Source organism: Tyto alba, unplaced genomic scaffold (genome assembly GCF_018691265.1).
Source record: "Tyto alba isolate M040663 unplaced genomic scaffold, T.alba_DEE_v4.0 Super-Scaffold_21, whole genome shotgun sequence".
Taxonomy (NCBI): domain Eukaryota; kingdom Metazoa; phylum Chordata; class Aves; order Strigiformes; family Tytonidae; genus Tyto; species Tyto alba.
In genome coordinates, this window is record NW_024881295.1 from 6,572,562 (window position 1) to 6,594,075 (window position 21,514).

At 39.6% G+C, this 21,514-nt stretch overlaps 1 protein-coding gene across 3 annotated transcripts in view; it reads right to left on the minus strand.

Annotated features, from left to right (window-relative positions):
* The window catches only part of FBLN1 (fibulin 1), an 82,456-nt gene that overhangs the window by 60,261 nt on the left and 681 nt on the right, over nt 1-21,514 (minus strand). For 2 of the 3 annotated variants that reach the window (XM_042795547.1, XM_042795548.1), the window contains exon 2: nt 6,851-6,950. In XM_042795547.1, the coding sequence (XP_042651481.1) occupies nt 6,851-6,950 (100 nt within the window). Of the gene's footprint in view, nt 1-6,850; nt 6,951-21,223; nt 21,316-21,514 lie in introns of those variants that run through there. The other variant, XM_032986443.2, reaches the window with a different exon arrangement.

Genomic DNA, 21,514 nt, shown 5'->3' on the forward strand with positions numbered 1-21,514 from the left:
ACTTTGTTTTATGTGCAATTCTGCTTTGATGGGTAGCACTGTGGGTGTAGCTTGCAATTTAAAGCTCTTCCACCACTACCTCCTGTAACAGACACAGGGAAACAGATAAAAAAGTTAAAGATTAACAAATCAGATTTGTGACAATCCAATTTCACTACGGTACCTGAGTTGCTAGGGGGAAAGGAAACTATCCCAAAAGCAATCCAAGCTGATAAATCCTATTTACAGCACAACAGAGGCACCTAAACGACATGCCCTGATATGTTAGAGCTCTATAAGAAATGCACAGAAAAACCCTAAAAATGCACTTCTTTTTTCAGCAGGGAAAATCTTATACATCTTACAGGCCAACAACACTGAACACATCCTCTTTGCTGTTAAGAGTATTCACTATTTTTCTTCCTCAACTCTAGTTATTTGAGCTGATAAGTAAAATCTTTTCAAGGGTTACCTGCAAATACATAAAATTACAAAAAGATATTCAGCAAACCAATACCCTTTACTCTTACAAAGTCTTTATTTACACTGTTGGAAGTTTTGGAAGGAAGAGGGGTGGGTTAGTTGCACCACTGAACTACAGGCTTCTCTACTGTCATCCACCGAGGTCAGTGGATTCCCATGCATCAGCTGTGGAGGAGCTTCCCTGCTCTGGAGGACCACAGGATGAGCTTTCAGCTCCCAGGCAGCGTGAGGGACTCCCTTGGCTCTAAGGTCGGGCCATCCAGTCCAGCCCACTAAAAGCAGAGGCCGTGTGGGTATTAGGCTCAGATTCTGCATCTCTGTGCATACTGGTGAGGCGAGGTTGTCAATCTATATTCCTGAAGATTCCCAACTCTTATTTATTAGATTTTGTAATGGTCTGACTGTGCAGTTCTCAGTCAGACAAAACCAGCTATGAGACTTCAATGCATAGGAACAAAAACCAGGATAAGTTAATGAACAAATTATTCAAAAAATAGTCTCTAAATTCATAGCAAGAAGTTAAGCCTAGGACAGTAACTTTATTTGGCAGAATATTTGAAGTTTTTGACATTTGATTTAGTTCCAGTTTGGAAGAATATGTAGCTTTTCTTGTTGCTGAAATTCCCTCTGAAGCAGAATTTCCATTCCCTGCCCAGCTCTGGGGTGGTCTGACTGTCAGGACTCTGGAAGCCTGTAAAAACCTGAACTTCAAGCCCAAGAGTGTGGGAGCTGAGACTTTCCAGCTCCTTTAGCCCTCCAAGTCCCGTTGAGGAGCTAGATATGTTAGCCACAGACAAACAAACAAACAACAGCAGTCTTTCAGTAGATCTGTTTGATTTCCAGTGTGTTTTTTTTTCTTTCAAATACAAGTCATCTCTTTGAAATCTCTGACAAGTTGGCAATTTCAACCAAAACAAAAAAGTGTCTTAAAACGTTTCCCACAGCTGTATTCATAAGTCATGTGGCCCACCCCAACTGTAATAAGGAATTAAGCATCAATTGAATACTAGATTAAAATACCCTTTGTTCATTCTCAGAACAATAATAAAATCACGCTTCATTGCCCAAATCCTACAGTGAAGTTGCACTGGTAGCAAATATTGCTTGGGACTGTAAACACTTGTGTGGCTGCAACAGAGGTAGAAATCCTTCAAAGATGGAAGAGAAAAATGCTAGAAAAACCCTCACAGTCCTAGTCTTCTGGCTGCAACTTAGCCTACCCAGCTGACCATCCTCTTCCCTTTCCACACCAGCCCACGTGCTGATGGTCACTAGAGCATGCCACCACAAGCAAGTCTTCAGACTCCCAGACTTTTGAGATGAAGAGTATCACTCCCTGTCTTTGCTAAGTTATGTGTGTCTCCCTGGCTTAGACTCTAATATAATACATACCCGCTTTCTACTTCACAGCAAAGGAGCCATCTCTAGTGGGCAATAGGACATCTAGATTTGTCTCTTTGTGTAAAACTTTTCAACCCTTCCCATGTAGCATTCCTATTAACTTCATGCCTATGGACGGCTTACAATGTTGGTCTCTAAAAAAAGAGAAAGTAGAGGAGTGCTTTCTTGTTTGGCTTTTTTTTTTAATTACTCCTAATAACTAAAAAAGCCAAAGGCTACTTCTTCCTTATCTGCCATATTCTGATTTTCAATTAAAACAGTGCAACAGCACTTTATTGCAATAAATAAGTATTTAAAATATGGCTGGAATCTTAAAACACTAAATATGGAATCCCTAGGAGCACGAGGCCTCATAACTGGCATTCACTCTGTATATTTAAAGTAAATTTATACATCCCTGAATGATGAGTTTTATTCATGGCTCACTAGTGAACAGAAATTACTCAGGCATTTCAAAAACCCTCATTCATTGTTGCCAATGCTTATCTAAAATTAAAGTTATTTAAATAGTAGGTAAATCAAGTTAAGAAATCATGTTTTATAGTCTCACTTTTATTTTCTGTTACAATTTAACCAATGTTACTGATTTTCAAGGAATAAATTTCCAGCTGAAATCTATATGGTCCATTTACCTCCACAACCCCTTCACATTTATTATTCTCCTTCCCAGAGGATCCACTCCTAAACCAGCACAGATTTCGCAATCATCTAATTTTCCTTTAATTTCTTTCCATAAAAGCATTAAAATTTAACTTTGCTCTTGAAAACAATGTCTTTGTTGTCAGCCTAATTTCATTACACTCTGCCTCTCCCCTTCTACTTATTAGCCTGTCTTCAAACTATGTCAGTGCTATTCATGTGCACAGTGAAAGGTCTTGGACAAAAATTATTAAAATTAAAAATGGAATTATTCCACTCCAGGATTATTTTGAAAAAACAAACTGGGTCTTTTACCCTTAATCCTTTCAGTTTGTAGTTTAATGTGCAACAGAAATGAATTTAGGAAAATTAAGAGCAAGAGCAAGATCTGGTATTATGAATGATACAATATGACAAATGAAGATAATAAAGAGTGCCTCAACAATGAAAATGTGTCTATTTGATTATGTGTTATAAATTAGCAAAGGACTCAAGTAAAAATAATTGAATCAACAAACCTCAAAACTAGTCAGCTGCAATCCATAAAAAACTATGTAGATTACAAAATAAAAGTTTTCTTAAAGGGTAAAATTATATTGATAGCATACAATATGTAGAGAAACAATACTGATAACATTGTGGCAGAGGAGGAGGACTGAGTCTCACATTATTCACAAAGTGAAGTAAGCAAATTATCCTAAATGAGTGGCAATAAAACCCTGACAACATAGCAGACTGTTCTTCTATCCCTCTGACTGTGAAGCCTAAAATCTTAGTGACCGTGAGGCACACTTAGCTGGCTACAGAGAACAGCTAATAATTAAGAAAGACAACTTCTCCAAAAATAACTTTAAGCAGCTGTTTCAGATATAAAACTGTCACAACTTTGATGTCCAAAGTCTCAGGCTCATCAAGACTTACAACGGCATAAATCAACAAATATAAGCAGTTAAGTATCTGGTGCCTATCACTCCAAACACTCCTGTCTTATTGCTTCCTTGCGTTCCCGTCTGGGTCTGTACCCAAGTGCTGCCACTTGTCTCTGCTTGGGAACACAAACCACCTTTTTGTTCTGTTTTTGCACAGTATCTTAGCAGAGTGTTCTGTGGCTTCGTCTTTCTTGCAACTCTAATAATAAATAATGTTATTCCCAACGTAACTCCAACAGGACTTTACAGAGTGCTAAAGGCATGCAATTCTCATATGGAGATATGCTGTTTCTGGCCTAGGAATTAAGTTCCCTTGCTAAGAGCTCTGGTCAGGGGAAACTCTTCAGTTTTAAAGGGAGATTTATTGGGCAGGTTGAGTTCCAAAAATAAAGGGCAGCCGTTTCCAGCTGCTGTGAGTTTAACCACATCACAAGAAAATGGATGAATGGCCAAAAAGCTGCTGTTATGACAGCCAAAGATATTATTCATTAAAACTCTACACTCATATTTACTGAGTCATGAAGACACAGAGAAAAGCACTGTCATTGCCCAGAGTACAATGAAATATACTCATTTGTGGGACAAGTAACCACAATAAGAGATTGCAGACACGACTGGACATTGAGCCTGGAGACCTGTTTCAACTTAAATGCAAGTAAGTAACATAGCCAAATAGATCTTACGAATTCATGTGCACTTCAGACAGGGGGCTGGATCACCTGTGGTATAGGACAAGAAAGTGAGCACATCTGCATTTTGAACTGTACCATATTCAGCAAGTGATGCTCACACAGACAGCAAGTCCCTCAAGAACCACAGAGACTTTGAGGGAAGGATCCTAAAAAGATGCTGAAACCCAGAACTGTCAGCTTGTCTCTAGGATGCACCGCAAATATGAGAATGTCAGTGCTCGTGTGACAACCCTTTTTGATTACTGTGAACGTGCTTTAACTGGTTGGGAAAAAGACAAGGGGGTGCAATTCTAATTCAGTAAGGCAGCTTGTTCCTCAGACGAACAAAAGAAAAGCAAAAGAAACTCTAGCTGTGGGTTTGCTTTGAGGGAAGGACTGAATCTGAGATGTCATTATGTTATTACTATTCTAAGTAGAGGATTCAAAACCAGCATGTAAATTCTTGTAAAGCGTGTTGGGGAAAGTACTCACATCCAGTCTGTTCTGTGTCACATGGTCTTTGCAAAGTAGCTACACAAAATCATTTTTACTTCAGTAACTTCATCAAATCTGCTCACTTCACGATGTATTTTTCCCTTGCACTCAACCGCTAACCTTGCAAATTCAAGCTGAAACATGCAAGGGAAACAGCTCCATCTGGCATGAAGTAATATGGGTTTGTACACCCCAGAGGCCATGGGTTTTTAGCGCACCCCAAGTCAGATGATCAACACTGCCCAACACTGAGCTGCACTAGACAGTCAAAACATCCCAGCTGGGGTTTAAACAACTACATCATAAATATCCGTCCCCCAGCAGCTCCCACTGCACGCAGGTGCCTAAATGGGAAATCTGTAACCAGTAAGGCATCCTGTGCCATATTCTCACCTGCCTAGACCACAGCAAGTGCAATGAACCTGGTTTTATTCATGTCTCCGAGCAGCAGGAACAAATATACAAAACAGCGTCATTACCCTCACATGCTTGCAAAGGGAATCATGCTTTCCCACTGTTCATTCTGGCTCCAGTTATACCAGCAATTAGGAGGAGAATTTGACCCTTACTTTTGTGTCTGAAATGGTAGCATAAAGTGATTTTTCTGCACCTCTCACAGATATGCCAGGTTGAAATCATAACTGGAGTAAAAAAATTATTGCCATTAAAGAGAGCAGTCAAAGGTGCCAATTTTAGTCATTTTCAGAGTAAAGCCAAGCTTCAGGGGGAGCAATGTTTATTTATCATACAGTCATGAACAAATGCAACTGAACTGCATTTATCCACTTCTTTGTCAGTAAGTGCTCATGACCCTCACAGAACATGTGCCTTACCGATTTCTGATTTACCATTACATCACTATAATTTTCTTAATTACATATCATTTATGCACAAAAGCTAGACAAAGTATTAGTAAGCTTTTTCAGTTCCTGTGAAGTCCTAAAGACACTCTAAAATGGCAATCTTTAAAAGAATAAATTACGTTTACAGCAGAATCGCAACTCACATTAATCAAATTATCATTAAATCATCAAGATTCTCGCTCCCAGATTGGTCAATAAACTTAGTTTCTTCTTTTTCCTGCCTCTGTTTTGTGTGTAACTCTTCTAACTCTTCAAGTATTTCCTAAATTGGGATGTAAGTCCTATCTGTCAATTCTTCTGCATAAGAGACTGCTTTCAATGCCAATATAAATGCAAAACTCAGAAAACATGGACAGACTTGCCTGCAAAACACATTCTTTCTGTAATAAAGATCAATCCAACACTTCTAGAATTACCAAGGTTAAATCATTTTGTAATCCATTCTAAAAGATAGAGGGAAGCAATGTAATGAGTTTTAAATACAAAATCCTCTGTGTAACTGCCCCTCAAACTACCAATCACAAATTGTTAGCTTCACAAATTAAATGTAACAAGTGCATTTAACAGCAAAAATAATGCAAACTGTCATTGGCATAAAAAATACGAATGCCCCAACCATATAAGAGATTCAGTATAACCAAAATATTACTGTGTAAATAATTTTAACATTTAACTTAATTATTTCACTTGCTAGAATATATATTAGTATCCTATTAAATGTCAGTAGAATTAAGAAATCTATTTATTAACTAAAAGTTACTGTTACCTGCGGTCAAATACATTTGAAAATAGTTGGACACTCTATATAACTAGGAATCTCCTTGACTTAAGCTTTAAGTTCCTCCACACAGCAATTCAGCTAAGAATTCAGCACAACAATTATTTGTGTGGCGCCATACAGGAGAAACAATTTTAAAAGGCTGTCTTACACATATATTCCATCCATAGATTATTCATGTGCAGGATCTGTTGTTTCTTGATAAACTTTTGTCCAATAATTTGGACCATCACTGGGCTAGATTCACAACCAGTATAACCTGAAGAAGCTTTGCTGACATTAGTGGAGCCACACTGACATGTATTGAGTGTAGGCAGAGTCCAAGCCCTGCGAGTACAGTACAGTGGAAAAACTTCTGACTAAGAGACAGTACGTGTCAAACAGATTGGAGCTGGGTGACACTACACTGAACCAACAGCAACAGTTTTAAGGACTTAATGGAAGAAAAGTAGTTACTCAAGTAGGTACTCCCCAAGGCTAGATGTGGATTTGAAAAACCTGGATTTAAGAGCAGGGTGCTTCATCTTCTAAAGCAGTTTTCATACATGCCATTCTCATGGTTTTACATGAAAATATAAATTATAGTTTAATATATAATACAGAATTATATACCTGCATTCTCTGGACTCGGATATTAATGGCAGAGAAGTACATATTCTGTTTTTATTTGCCCATTCGATACCCTTGTCACAGCATTCTTCCATAGAAAGATCTGCAGAAACGAGGAAAGAAAGAAAAACACAACAATATATTTAATACAACCTTAGTAAATGGTATTGTATCTTCCAGTTAAAACAAAACAAGGATCAGTTCATTTTCCCCTCCCTAACCTACACACAGAATAGTGCACCCGTCCAAAAGGCAGACGTGGCCAAATGAAGTATCCGTTAGCACCTTGCAATAAGCCCAAGTGCTGGAGGTCTTCCTTGCTCGGTGAAGCAATCTGCAGTTTCCCTTAACCTTGCACATAAAGACACAGCCCAGGGACTGATACTCCAGCAGAAAACAGTTCAGAGAGAGTCCTGCACAATAAAAGGATCTGTTGGATTGTACTCCTCTATTATCAAAAGCAGCAGTAGCAATAAGCAACCTTTTAAAATCCTGAAGAATATAGGATAAATTAAATAACTGCCTGATATGAAAGACAGAACTTAATTTGCAGAACTATTTTTACCTGAGGTTACTATCCAGTTAATCTGTTTTACTCAAAAGTATGTCTGTAAATGCAAAAGTACTGTACAGAGAAACAGAAAGGTATATGGTATTTTGATCGCTTAACATATGAAAGAAAAATTAATATAGATACCAGCTTACACCAACACTGAAACTAAAGGGAAAAGTATACTGAAGATAATTATTTGTGCAGAGTATTATTTTTGCAAAAGTCTCTAATTTAATAAAACTAAATACTGTTAATGAACTGACAAACACTACAGGCTTACTTCATATTCCAAGTGCAAAAGTTCACTGCACAGCAGGTGTATCAGAACTTGGAATAAAACATGAGTCACATTTTCCTATTAATCATCTTGTAGTCCAGGCACTGAACAGCTCCTTGTGTGACAAATATGCAATCTGTGTTAAAAAACATCTGATTATCAAGAGGGACAGCTTTCGAATGCTTTCTCTTTGCTTCCTAAGTTTTTTAACTGATGGCCCTGACAGGCTGCACCCACAAACACTGAGGGAGGTGGCTGATGTCATTGCCAGGCTACTCATGATTATCTTCGAAAGGTCACGGTGAATGAGAGGAGTTCCTGAAGAATGGAAAAGAACAAACGCCTCCCTGTCTTCAAGAAGGACAAGAGAGAAGATCTGGGAAACTACGGGCTGGTCAACCTCTTCTCATTGTCTGGGAAGGTGACTGAGAAAATCCTCCTGGAAACAATGCCCAAACACATGAAGAACAAAGTGGTGACTGGGAAAAGGACTAGGAAAAGTCAGCTTGAACTTAGGAAGGAGCTATCATGCTTGACTAAACTCATAGCATTTTACATGAGGTGGCTAGCTTGGTGAACGAGGGGAGAACAGTGGATGTTGTTTACTTTGACATCAGTAAGGCTTTTAACACTGTCTCCCATGGCTTCGTCATAAACAAGCTGACAATGTACAGGTTAGGTAAGTGGACAGTGAAGTGGACACTGGGAAGGAGTGCACCCTCGACAAGTCCAGAGATGATACAAATCTGGGAGGAGTGGCTGATGCAGCTGATGGTTGTGTTGCCATCCAGAGGGACCTCAACAGGCTGGAGAAATGGGCTGACAGCAACATCACAAAGTTCAGCAAAGGGAAATGCAAAGTCCTGCCTCTGGGAAGGAGTAAGCCCTATGCACCAGTACACACTGAGGGCTTATCAGCTGGAAAGCAGCTCTGCAAAGAAGGACCTAGGTGTCTTAGTGGACACCAAGCTAACTGTAAGCCAGTAACGCACTGTCGCAGCACAGGCGGCCAACACCATCTTGGGCTGCTAGACAGAGCGTTGGCAGCAGGTTGAGGGAGGTGATCCTTCCCCTCTGCTCAGAGCCAACGAAGCCACATCAGGAGTGCTGTGTCCAGTCCTGGGCTCCCCAGTTCAAGAAAGGTATGAATTTACTGTACTGAGTCCAGTGCGGGGCCACTGAGATAATTATGCATCTTTCATACGAGGAGAGACTGAGCTGGGACTGTTTAGCCTGGAGAAAAGAAGGCTCAGGGGGGATCTGACTGATGTTTATAAATACCTGACTGGAGGGGATGAAGAAGAGGGAGCCAGACTCCTCTCAACAGTGTCCACCAACAGGACAAGAGGCAATTCACACAAATTATACCATAGGATGTTCCATCTGAATACAAGAAAACACTTCTTTACTGTGAGAGTGTTCAAACACTGGGTGATCTCAAGAGGTCACTTCCAACCTAAATGATTGTGTGACTGATTACTTAATGAAAAATAAATAAGACCTTTTCATCTGTAGGTAGCTGGACCACACAGAGGAAGGCAAATCTCATTTAACTTCTTTTTGATGGAGAAACTGAGGTAGAGAAGGATGAAATGACTTGCCCAAATTATACAGCAAGCTGGTGGCAAAACAGGGAATACACACCAGGTCATTCCCAGACCACCACTCTCCACCGGATCATAAATTGCCTCACACGATTGTCTCATTTTTAGTTTTGCTCCAAGCACATCTAAAGGGAGCAAAATTCAATAAGCAGCAGTATTATATTCAAGACTATCCATCTTCACAAATGACTTCCTGCAGAGTATAGTAAGGACAAGCATCTGTCTCCTCTGGCTCTTCCTATACCAGTTACAAAGCTGTTTTTCCCCCAGGTGTTCCTGATGTTTGAGGGTTACAGGCTCCTTCCATCTGTCCATGTATTCAACTCCGAAGATGCTGCAGTTATCAAAATAAGCAGAAATATTATTTCACCTGCTCATGATCATGCTTACTTTAACACACATCAGACAGTTTACATGTGTACCTCAACTGACACATCTTCATATGTGCAAAAGTAAAAGCAGCTGAAAGAAAGTAGAGAAAATAATCCCGTCCTGTAACTCAGTTGTTTGCAGGGAACATCTTATACTCCTGGCTAGTGATTATAATCCAACAATTCAAAGCAAAAAGGAAAGAGTTAATTGAGATTTTAGGATGCATCAGTCATCTTAATGTAGGTACTCTTAAGGTAGTTATCAATTCTACAGTTCAAAGCTCTTGAGTGCTGAGCATAATTCTGGCTATCCCTCTTTAGGAAGATTACATCAAAATGGGAAATGTGTAAAGGAAGGCTAGGAATACAGTCAGGGGAATCAAAGCCCTATTATATGAGAAGAAAGTGGAAGAAATAGACTATTTTAAGCTTAGATAAGTAAAGACTGCGAAAGGATGTGGCTCCTGTCAACAAATACTACAACTGTAAACAATAATCAGAATTATGGGATCAAGTAAACCAAACATCTTTTAATAAGAAAATAATTAAATTTATAAATGGAGTTACATTAAATGTTAGTTTATAACAGAGCGTTCTATGACCCAGGTCACTTTTCTAGTCTTACATACCCAAAATAATGGTCAAAACTCTGTCATTATGAAGTCAAAGCAATATTTCTCTTGAATTCCTCACTGCGTCCAGAATTCATGCCAATGTCTGAAAGCTAAGTGTAGTTTATAATGCTACAGAGCAAATCAGTCTTGTAAATAAATATCTGCCTGTGGTGAAAGACATGAATTTGTGTCTGATCTCTTCTTTGGGAATAAGGACCCTGTCTGGTGCTCTCTGTCTGACAGTGTATTGCTAACAAATATTATATGCATCAAATTTCATACAATGTGTTACAAATAACTGTATTTTTAGTGCTGTTGTCTGCAATCAATCTTAACTGTGTTGAAAAATGATACACATTTAACTGAAGTGCAGAGCTGGCTGCAGGTTTTTGCAGGGCTTTGTACAAATGGGTCTTCAGCCAAGTTCCTCCCCAGAAGGACAATCCCTGGCTCTGGACACCACTTCTTCCCTCCCGGCTCTGGCAACACACCTCTACTCCAACCAAATAACTCAAGAATTCAAAGCAAGCCAAGCTAAGCAAGCTCGTCTGTAGGAGTGCATCCAGACAGAGAAGGATTTCAGATAGTTTGTTGAGGGAGAACTGTGGTCCAGGCTCATTGTTTTGGTGACATCACAATTCATATCCTCCAAAGACCCTGCCAAAAATCTCCTGAGAATAGAGGGAAGTAAAAAACAAGCAGTAAAAAAAGGACTCCACCCTCAAGGCCATTCTTCTAAAACATAACAATAAACCAGTGAAAAATATTTTCTCTCGTTTGGCTTTGCAGTTTGCTTTTAAAAATGGTCATTCATGGGCAAATCTCTACTCTTTCAAATTCTCAGAAAGTACGTGTCTCACACTTTGGGTGTCAGCTCCTGATTGCACTGGAATCAATTCTGACTATTTTGGCATTAAGACCTGTTAATGAATATTTAGAAACAGGACAGACTTGTCATCTCATAACTATTTTTCCAGTGCTGTGGATTCAACTGTACATGTGCATATTCATGTGGCTCCCAGTTGGAAATTTTTGGTCAAGCAGTTCATACTGAGGCCATCTGTGCCTCCTTACACCCTCTTCTGGGGACCAACATCATGGAGGGGCCATGCCCTCTCTTCAGTTTCTCATAACTAGAAGTCTGTAATGCAGGGTGTCTGAAAGGAAGGGCTAGTGGGAAGCAGATGGTAGAAACTATTCTGATTACGACATCTTGAAGAATCTCACTTACTGTCCAGAAAGCGATGGTTCTTTTCTCTCTGAATATGACCATGTGCCTTTTACTGCAGCTGATGGGCTCGTGGCACCCCTCAGAAATGGAGTGCCAAAGATGATCGAACAGAAATTACAGTACTGCTCTTCTGAACCTGTTGCCCCTTCAACTCTTTTGCCAAGTGCATAATGTTTCATACAAATCAGCCAGAAAAATCTCACAACAAAACACTTCTGGGAAAGGCTGATGATATTGTCTGTGTTCAGCTGAAATGTGCCCTTTTATTTGGAGGGAGAAACCCTACAGGAAAGCCGTAATATGCGGGAATACACTGTCTGGTCCATTGTATACATTTGAAGCAATTGTTCAGCTTTTTGATACCATGAGACAGAAAAATATTAAGATAAACCAGAGATCTGTAAGGATGGTAGCATGCTTACTTCCTTTTCACTCAGGTATAATAATTTTGCATGCTAACTGACTAACTGAGAAAATCCAAGTCTATCTTAGATAAAATCAAACACAGCTTTATCACTACTTTGTCCCTGTAAAAAAAGTATGTGCAACAGGACATCCAAAAGAACTTGAGTTGTGTTAGTATGATAACAGCAAGGATTCTTGTCCTGATGTTAAGGTGGTATATGTAGCATTCTGAGAGAGACTCCAGGAGTCTCAAGAAGAGGACAGTAGAAACAGCTGGAACTCAGATCTCTGATTTTGCAAAAGTTGTCATGAAGAAGACCTATCAGACAAGAAGTGATTAAAGGTCACACAAATTCAAACATTTTGTGCACATGATGCATTCATGTGCTAGCTATGAACTATGCTTACATAGACAAAATGTGTATGAGCATATGGCTGTTTTAAAAAAGGGTAATTTGCTAATCTTAACAGGATTGCCATACTGTGTGGGAGTTCAAAGGAAGAAATGTGGTTAAAATCTGTATAACCTTAGACTTCTGTGACGTAATAATTGCTTATTCAGCTGCTACAGTGAATATTTTCTGTGAAAGAAAGATAAGCTTAAGAATGTTACCCAAAAGCATGATTCCTGGAACGAGAAACCCTGAATTGTTTCTGGGAATTGTGCAAAAAAATAAGCAGAAGTAAGAAGGACTGGATAATTTTCATGGTAGTAGTATTCTAGCTAGATCAAAAAGGGATGGATTTTTTTAAATAACAATCTACAACAGCAGCTATTCTGTACAGATGCTGATGATGGAAAAGCCTGTGTACAATCCGGGATTAGATAGCTGTTCATTACTCAGTGCTGATCTACGGAACAGTTATAAAGCTGATGATAATAGCAAATCAAAGCTACACCTGATCCTAGGTGGGCTTATCAAGCCAGTGTTAATAAAACTTTCCAGTTCTTCAACGTCGTAAGCGATGTGACCATCAAAATCATCGACTTCCCAGTCCGCTTAACCAGCTATAATTGGGTATGGATTTGGAAGTCAGTCCAGGTCAAGGAGTCAAAGTCACACCTCCTTGTTAAGACTTTTCAATCTTTTAAGCACACTAATTGATTAAGTTTGTAAAATATGGTGCAGGCCTTGTCTTTCACTTAATTTACTCTGTAAGAAACTCAGCACTATGGAATGTGAGAAAGCAACATGATTATCACTTCCCAGCATATGCAGATACAGGCAGCAGATGGACTCTGTGAAAGCTCAGCACTAGTCCAACACGTTTCAGTAGCAGTATGTCATCCAGAATTTTTGGAACTCATGATTACAACAGACATGCACTGGTTTAGATTTCCAGTAAGAAAAGTACTTTCAACTTTCACAGCATACCCTTCTGGCGAAACCTTTCTTGTTCTGTCAAGAAAACTCTCTTACTAGTGATGCTCATCCGTCAGCCGAAAAAAAAAACAAGTCTACATACAGCATTTGATCCTCAAAAGGGCAGATTTGCCATCCATATTATTCAGTCACATTCTTTGTCTTCCAACCTCCCTTTATGTCTGTACTCTCCTGACACAAAACCAGAGCAACTGCATATCCCTTTGGCCAAGGCTCCACTGTGCTACAGGTTCAGGGCAGAAAAAGTGTGCTTGGCCTGTGCTGCTATGCCAAACCAATTGTTCTTGAAACAATGACACCTGGCTAATATTCTGTGGACAAGTCAACTGCCTTTGTAGCAGGGCGGGCAGTCAAGTGCTGGCAGCTGGGATTTGTAGTCTGGATTTTTTGGCTGTCCTTACAATAAGATGTGGAAATGCTGTTTCTGGCAATGCAAATACACTCTGGCTGGCCACTTAAGGCATCAAATAGACCCAGAGACTGGTTTAGACAAGAGGGAAGCCAGCTCACTTCAAAAGCCCAACTGGTAACAGTCTAACATGATAGGTACAGCCTTGTTGTATCTTGATATTGTATGTAAACCTAGGGATTAGGCATACTGAGTAGAGGAAAGGGTGAGGGAGACTGAAACTATGAAATACATACAGCAGAAAATCTGGCCTCATGATTCCCTGAAACAAATGCTTTGAATTGGGAGTAATGGAGCAATGCAGGAAAGCATTACCACTCTCCATCTGAGATGACATATTTGCTGGATCTCTTCAGGCTGGAGTTGGAAGAAAGATGCCCCTCCTCCATTTTATATGGAGAGAGAGAAGTAAACTGAATAGGACCTTCTTTTTTTCAGCAGAGACACTCTAGTTTACCTCAAGACTACATCAAATATGCCAATACGCTGACGGGATAAGATGAATAGACACAGCTGAGCTGCGGCATTGGTCACCTTTGGACAGCAAACTTTTCTTAGTCCTTCCACTGGGTTGTTCTTACAGGTTCCTTTGAAGAATAAAACAGCTTGAACTTCATAGCAAATGCATGAAACTTGGAGCCAGGATGCCCTCTCTTGTGACACCCACAACAGCACAAGCCCTTCTCCAAACGCACCTGTTGCAGCCTGCACGGCTGTATTCATCTGTCCCTCTCCTGTAACGCTGTAGCCGACTGTTTGCTCTCAAAGAGGCCCTATGACAATAGTGCTTCTCTCTTCCAAGCACGGAGGTCATATTGGGATCTTCATGGACTGACAACTACTCACAGTTCATGTGCTGTTAAGAAATACGATATTCTCTCTGAACAGGCTTAAAGAGTTTGAACCTTTATGTTCAGAAGAATTCTCAGCTGAGTGTGATTATTTCAGGATAGCTGAAATCACTAAGAAACCCAGTTAGCACACTAACTAAAGCAGCAGCATCCCAAAGGAAATGCCTGGTATGTTAATGTGTTTTGTGGTTAGTTTTAAAACAGCCAACATTTTACTGGAAATTTTCTTAGGTCTGGAGAACACTCATTTATGGGGAATGTGGCTCTGGTAGCACCAGCAGTGGCCATCACACAATTTCAGATATGACCAAACCTCATTTTATGAGGTGTCTGTTTGCAGTTTATAAAAGAAGCTCTTAAAATTGTTCATGGCAATAGCTGGTGATGAGGTAGATGCTATGTTTGGTGATAAGAACAGCCCTAAGGGAGGCAACGCTATGTTGCAACATGCCTTATTTTCTCTGGTGGGGAAAGGAAGTGCTTTACTGTGGGTTTTTTATTTTGTCCCAGGTCTAATAAAAAAATCTTTCAAAAAAGTAGGCAACTGGCTACTAAAATGTTAGAAAACATAACTCCATCTATTGCAAGAAGACTATAAGGCATCCTATATACATATCAAAATACCACAAAAGATAGGGATGTAGGAGCCCTCAAGAGGTAATCTAGTCCTACCCACTACTCGCAGGCAGATTTCTATGTGGTTGTTCAAAACAATATCAAGTGAGGCTGATTCCACAACATTTCTAGGCAATGTGCTCTTGTGCTTCAATGTCCCTAATGACAGATTATTTTTGATAATATATTATCTCACTGTCCACTCCAAAAGTCCATTTAAACCCATTCTTTTGTTACTACCTCTTACACACAGGCTCTTACACACTTCAACAACCTTCTATGTATCTGAAGACTGCTACTTCATGAGGATGTCTTTTCTGTGTATAAATTAACTTGAATTTTTTCATCTTTCTGGATAGGTTATTTTTTGGACTTCTGTGAGGAGGCTGGAGTTCGAAAGATACTAAGACTATAAGACTGAAGGCTGTTTTGAAGATTTCTAGAGGACATAAAGACAGTAAGAGAACTTAATACTGGAGTCCACTGAGTCAGCATCATGTAAACAGCTTAGTATAAGTAATGGCTGTCCTAGACTTTATATACTCAAAAGAACATGAAAAAAGAGGGTACGTTCACAGCTCTGATGGACAGAGGTGACCTAAAGAATCCAGTCTCACCAAGATGACATGGGTGGACTTACAAAAAAGACTCATCATTGGAAGAACAACAGCAACTGCTCCTTCTGACAAGCACACACTACATTTTGTCCTTCACCCCTCCCTGTATGAAAAAAATCATGTAAATGATGAAATTACTTCATAGGGTGTTGGTAGCCTGAAGTGGCACTTTTTCTTTCTTGTTTAAGAACATATTTTTATCTTCTCTTGCTTTCTCATTTCAAATCTTAAAAAAGTGTCATTAGAAAGTTTTATATAAGGTGTTACAATTACTCTATTGTTAGTCCTGTTCATTTGTATAAAGGCCATGATCCAAAATGTACTGTGGTAAATTACAGTCTTCAGACTGAACTTAAAGAGCTTTGGATCAAGTCCAAATACATGTATGTATTCAAATTAAAGCAACTGAAATAGGAATGATATGAGATTATGACAGAGCAGCATATCTCAGAGTATCAAACATATATACGCTCAGACATTCCTAAATGTAAATTTTCTAATGTAAAATAGTTACAGGAAAAACATTTTCACAGTTAGATTTCGCTATTTTCATCTGACCAGAAAATTATCAAGAATAACTATGCTTTTCTATACTGCTTAAGCAAAACACATATGCTCTATAGGCACATTTACTGCTGAATATATTAAAAAAATATATATATATGGACAATGATGAAAGATTCTGATATTCTACTACTGCCATAAAAAATGGTTTGGAAACACTATGTAGATGAGACAAATTTTATAGCGCAATGGGACAAGGTTCAAGTATGGAAGGAACCACAGATTTTATAATGCAGGGAGAAAATAAAGATCCATTTTTTTTTGCATGTTATTATATAGCAATGATTTAGGGATGGTTTCCTCTTGGAGAAAACATTACTAAAACTTTCTTATAAAAGATTTTCCTCATTTTTGGAATTACGTATACTGAGCTGCAAACTGGTATCTATCTCTTCCAGTTTTTCTGCCAAAGTATTGATAATTAGAGGTACTCAGCACTTGAAATTTAGTCAGTCATAAGAGCTGCAAAGCTGGGAGAATGTAATATTTTGAATGGGTGTACTGCTGGTCATATTTCTACAGTATATCTTTCCAGTGCTTAGTAAATCCTGGGAAACACCCTAAAAACCTGGAACATACCAGACAAAGTATTTATATATCCATACACTTACTTAGGCATTGATACATTTCCTAAGCTTAAGGTCTCAATCCAGATTTGACTAGACTCAGAAGTGAACCCGTTAGCAGGGAACGTCTTACATCCTTGTGCAGCATGGGTCATTTATGGGTGCTAACATAATCCAGAAGATAATGTGCTTCCTATACTTCTGTGGTAAGTACCCACAACTTCATCAGAGATGTTATTCATCTTTTTTTGAATGAAAATTTTCAATTAATTGGATTATCTGAAAAGAATTTTAATAAGAATTCCTCTGAGAATCCAGAAATTCAGATTCTTCTTAAGGTCCAAGAGCACAGTTGAAATCCAACGGGCAATTTCTCAAAACTTTTAAGTCTAAAGCAGCTTATACTTAAGTACAAAGCAGAGACAAAGTACTCATGAGTGCTGGGAAAAATAAAATGTTACTTGTTTAAAAAAGTGAAGGCAAGAAGCTTCATTAACTGCATTAGCCAAAGATGTGCCAGTATATTCAGGAAAGCATTACCACTGGAGAACTTTCTTTAGAACTGTTGCATCCTGTTGATCAGAGAAGACTTTCAACACAACTTTTACTGGACTGTCCCAGTGCCTTGCCAGAGATGATTTCAGCAGGACAAGAATCCTCACCAAGTCTGATAAACAGGCGGGCTGCTGCCACAATTTTTCCCTTACTGTATGCACTCTCCCTGTCACTGTAAATTACCCATTACATCATCTTAGGTAGGCACTACTTTGACTATTCCTTCTGCACTTTATTCCAAGCATCTCTAAACTAATTTTTACTCACACAACATTATGGCCAGCAATTCTTCACATTCTTCTATGGCTCTTTACTGGTCTGTACTAACCCTTTTTCTCCTTCATATTCTGTCTTTTTGCTTCTTGTGTCCTCTTCCTCCGTTTTCCCTTTTGCTCCTGACAACTTTTTCGTGGATTTCTTTGTGGACATGTTTTCTACTCTTTCACCCTGCAGTCTTCTCAACCTTCTGCCTCCACTTCTACATCTTATCTTGGAGCAATATTATCCACTCTTCCAGTTTAATTATATGTGATGACTTAGCTATTAAAATCTCAACACCTGGCCTACTTCCTTCCATCGAATCTACACATAAATACACATGCCTGACATTTTCTGAGTGCTTTACAAAACCTTCTGTCTATTCTGGCTAAAATGACCTGCTTATTTTGTTCTTTCTTAACTTCACCCTTTTTCCTTACTCCCTGTCACTGTCAACCATCACTTTCTGCTGTTTTTTTCACAAAAGCTTTTGTTCATTTATCTCTTTCATACTAAACCACTACCATTAAAATTCTTTCCCATGCCCTGATGTTTTTTAATCTGGATTTCAGCTCTTTCTTGATCCATCTCTGTCCCATCCCTTTTATTCTCTACAGATATTTTGCTACATAAAGTAAACCCATATTCTCTGTTTACTGAATTGATTTTGCCACCTACTTCTTTAGATCTGCCCGTAACTCACAAAACCAAACTTCAATTCTTTCATGGTCCCAGGTAACTCTATTTCTGTCAGGTCCCAGAGGGCTAAGAGCCATCTTTCATTTCAGAAAATGTTAATGGAAGTATTGTAGAACAAGTTGCTCTTAACACAACTATTTATTAAAAGCACATGTAAAGTTCATATGAAACTTGCAGAATAGGCTAAAGTGCAACAATAAATAAATAACTTTTGAAAATGCATTGACCTGCTATGAGATAATGCCTGAAATCTGTCAGAATAGTATAAATATACTGCGGTAACTTGATAAGCTAGTTTATGGATTTTCATCTTGGATTTCACTAACATGTCTGCTTTCAATTACACAGATGAAAAACAAGTTTAACATTTTGCTCTTCCCCTGATTGCAATAAAATGTCATGTCTGAAAATGGACTATTAAAGCAAAACTCAACTGAAAACTAATTTAGAGGTAACACTCCTATTTTAGAACTGTATTTTTTGATAGCGTGTGATTTTGGGGGGACATTTTATCTATGATAGCAGGCAAGAAAGCATAGATTTAGCCTTTTATAAGTCCTACCTCCACCCATATACTTCTTATAAATTTACTGCTATAAAAGCACATGTAAAAATCATAATCTTAAAATAAAACTCATTCCACAAAGTCAGTGGAACATTTTTTTTATTACAAACTATAAGCTCACCCTGAATAGACATGTTTCCAGATGTTTAGTGAGTTAAACTGTCTGTGCCTCAAGTACCAAGACATGCCAAAGACGCAGCTAGAGGATGAACTATTCATACACTGACTGGACAAAACGATGTGAGTAATTCATCTTCTTCAGTAGATAGTAGTTTATATCATAAGGAATAGTATGTTTTAAAAAAAATGCAGTATTTACAATGAGACAAAGATGCATTATAAAATTCAGAAGGCTTTCAAGACCCTTAATCTTGCAAAGAATAAGGCGCATATGCAGTGGGCAGTTCCACTGAAGGCAGCCCCTTCTGCTTTTTAAGAATGAGGACTTTAATTAATAGGTGTTGATGGTTTGATGATTCAGTAGTAAGGAAGAGCAATTAAGAAAACTGATCCTAACAAGTTTAGGAAGAAGCCGTATTTCAGAAATATGTTGTCCCAGTAAGGTGGCACTTGTATCACTGAAGCACTTAGGAGCTCATCTTTGCCCCAGCCCCCTTATTCTAGTCACACAGAGGAACACAAGCTCTGCCCCAAAGAGCCTGCATTTAGGCAACAAGATCTCATGAGATAATTACTTAATTTCCCTGCAAAACACCGATAGCCATGTGAAATAATGCAGGAAAAAGATCTTTCTTACAGCAATTGCAACGACCAGTAATAATTAAATTATTAAACACAATTACTAGTAATTATTTAATTGGAGCAGTCTACTCTTCCAAAAGTTAGCATCGTAAGCAAGGATCCTCATCTGCTTTTAGACAATTAAATCTCCAGTATACTGTTTTCAAAGTTCTAAGGATGTAGAAATTCTCAGTGAAATTAGAGTATGGAATTTTATTTGAGAATAAAATCCTGATATATCTTTTACTGACAAATTTGTCCATACTTTCTGTTAAAAAAAAAAAAAAAAAAAAACAAACAAACAACCCAAAAAACAAAAAAACCCACACTTTGAAAACCTAAACTTATATTTCTAATTACTTATTTTTCTAAAAAGTAGTCCAGTAATTAAGGTTAAAGGTACAGAGATTATAAAATTAAATTCTTTGGTGTTTTACAATAATGTTGAATGCTTAAAATTACTACGTCCATTCCCTGTGATACATCAATGCCACAGTTTTGCTGATATACTCTGTTAGCTCCTGTTTTCTCTCAGACATCTTGGGATTCTGGCACTAAATGTTGCTTTTCTAACCTTCTTTATTCTGTCCCTCCTCTTTAAAAGGAGTGGCTAACATTTGTCTATCAAAAGCAAACATTTTGAAGTATATCTGTGACAAGTGCTCTGCTCTATGAAAATCTAAAAGCCAAAATACTGTGACAGTAACCAGTAATTTACTTCACTGGCTTTCGTTTGCCATTGTTGGGCCGAGGCCAGAGACTGTAGGTTTCTAAATGTTCCTAAGTGTTTGCCTGGAGTATCACATAAGCAAGCCTCAACTCTGAATGGCCCCCTGGGGGTTACTCTAACTGAAAAAGCCACTTACCTGTTAGCCATGATAAATTCATTATCACCATATGAAAAGTGGTTTGTCAGACCTTACCAGTTATATTTGCATTGGATTGCTACATTGAATTAAATCAAGTGAATATCCTCTTTTTATACAGTATTAAGAGATCGGGGGAAAAAAGTGCATAGTATGGAAAGGGAGTCATGGCACAGACCCAGATCCCTCCTGTGAAAAGCAACCACATCATACAGTGCCATTCACAAATGTTCCACGTTTTGTCTGCAAAAAGCCTGCATCCTTTGCTCCACTACTCCTCCTGCTCCAGTGAGATCTGAAGCAACTGCCGATCCCGCTCTCTCCATTTTTTGGGGGGGTTGGGGTGTAATTTGGTCCCCAGCAGTTCGGACCTGACACCTCTCCCCCCGGCCGGTTCAGGCCACATCCATCCCCTCCGCGGTGCGCGATTTAACCCGACGCCCGCCCCCGGCCGCTTTCCGTCGCAGAGGGCCACCGGGGCGACGGCGGGCGGCGCCCCGACATATCGCGATTCCCGGGCCCCCAAAGCCCCGGTCCCCGCCGCCAAGCCGCCCGGTGGGACCGGGGGGTTTGGGGGGGGGGGGGGGAAAAGGCCGCGGGCGGACAGCGCAGCCCGGCCCCACGACTCACCAGCTCCACGGCGGAGCCGCGTCCCGACCCGCGGGGCAGAGCTCAACCGGCGGCGGAGCCGGTGCACGCCACGCCTTTCGGCTCACTCGAACGTGGCAGCGGCGCTTTAAAGCCCGCCCGGGACGTCCAGGGGTACGGGGGAAAGCGGGGTGGGGTGGGGGGTGACACCAGTGGAAGCCCAGCTGCCCCATCGCCCGTGGGCCCGCAGCCGCGGGGCACCGCTCGCTGCCCCGGGAGAGGGAGCGGTACCACCGGGGCGGCCAGCCCGGGGCTGGGGGGGGGGGGGGCGGC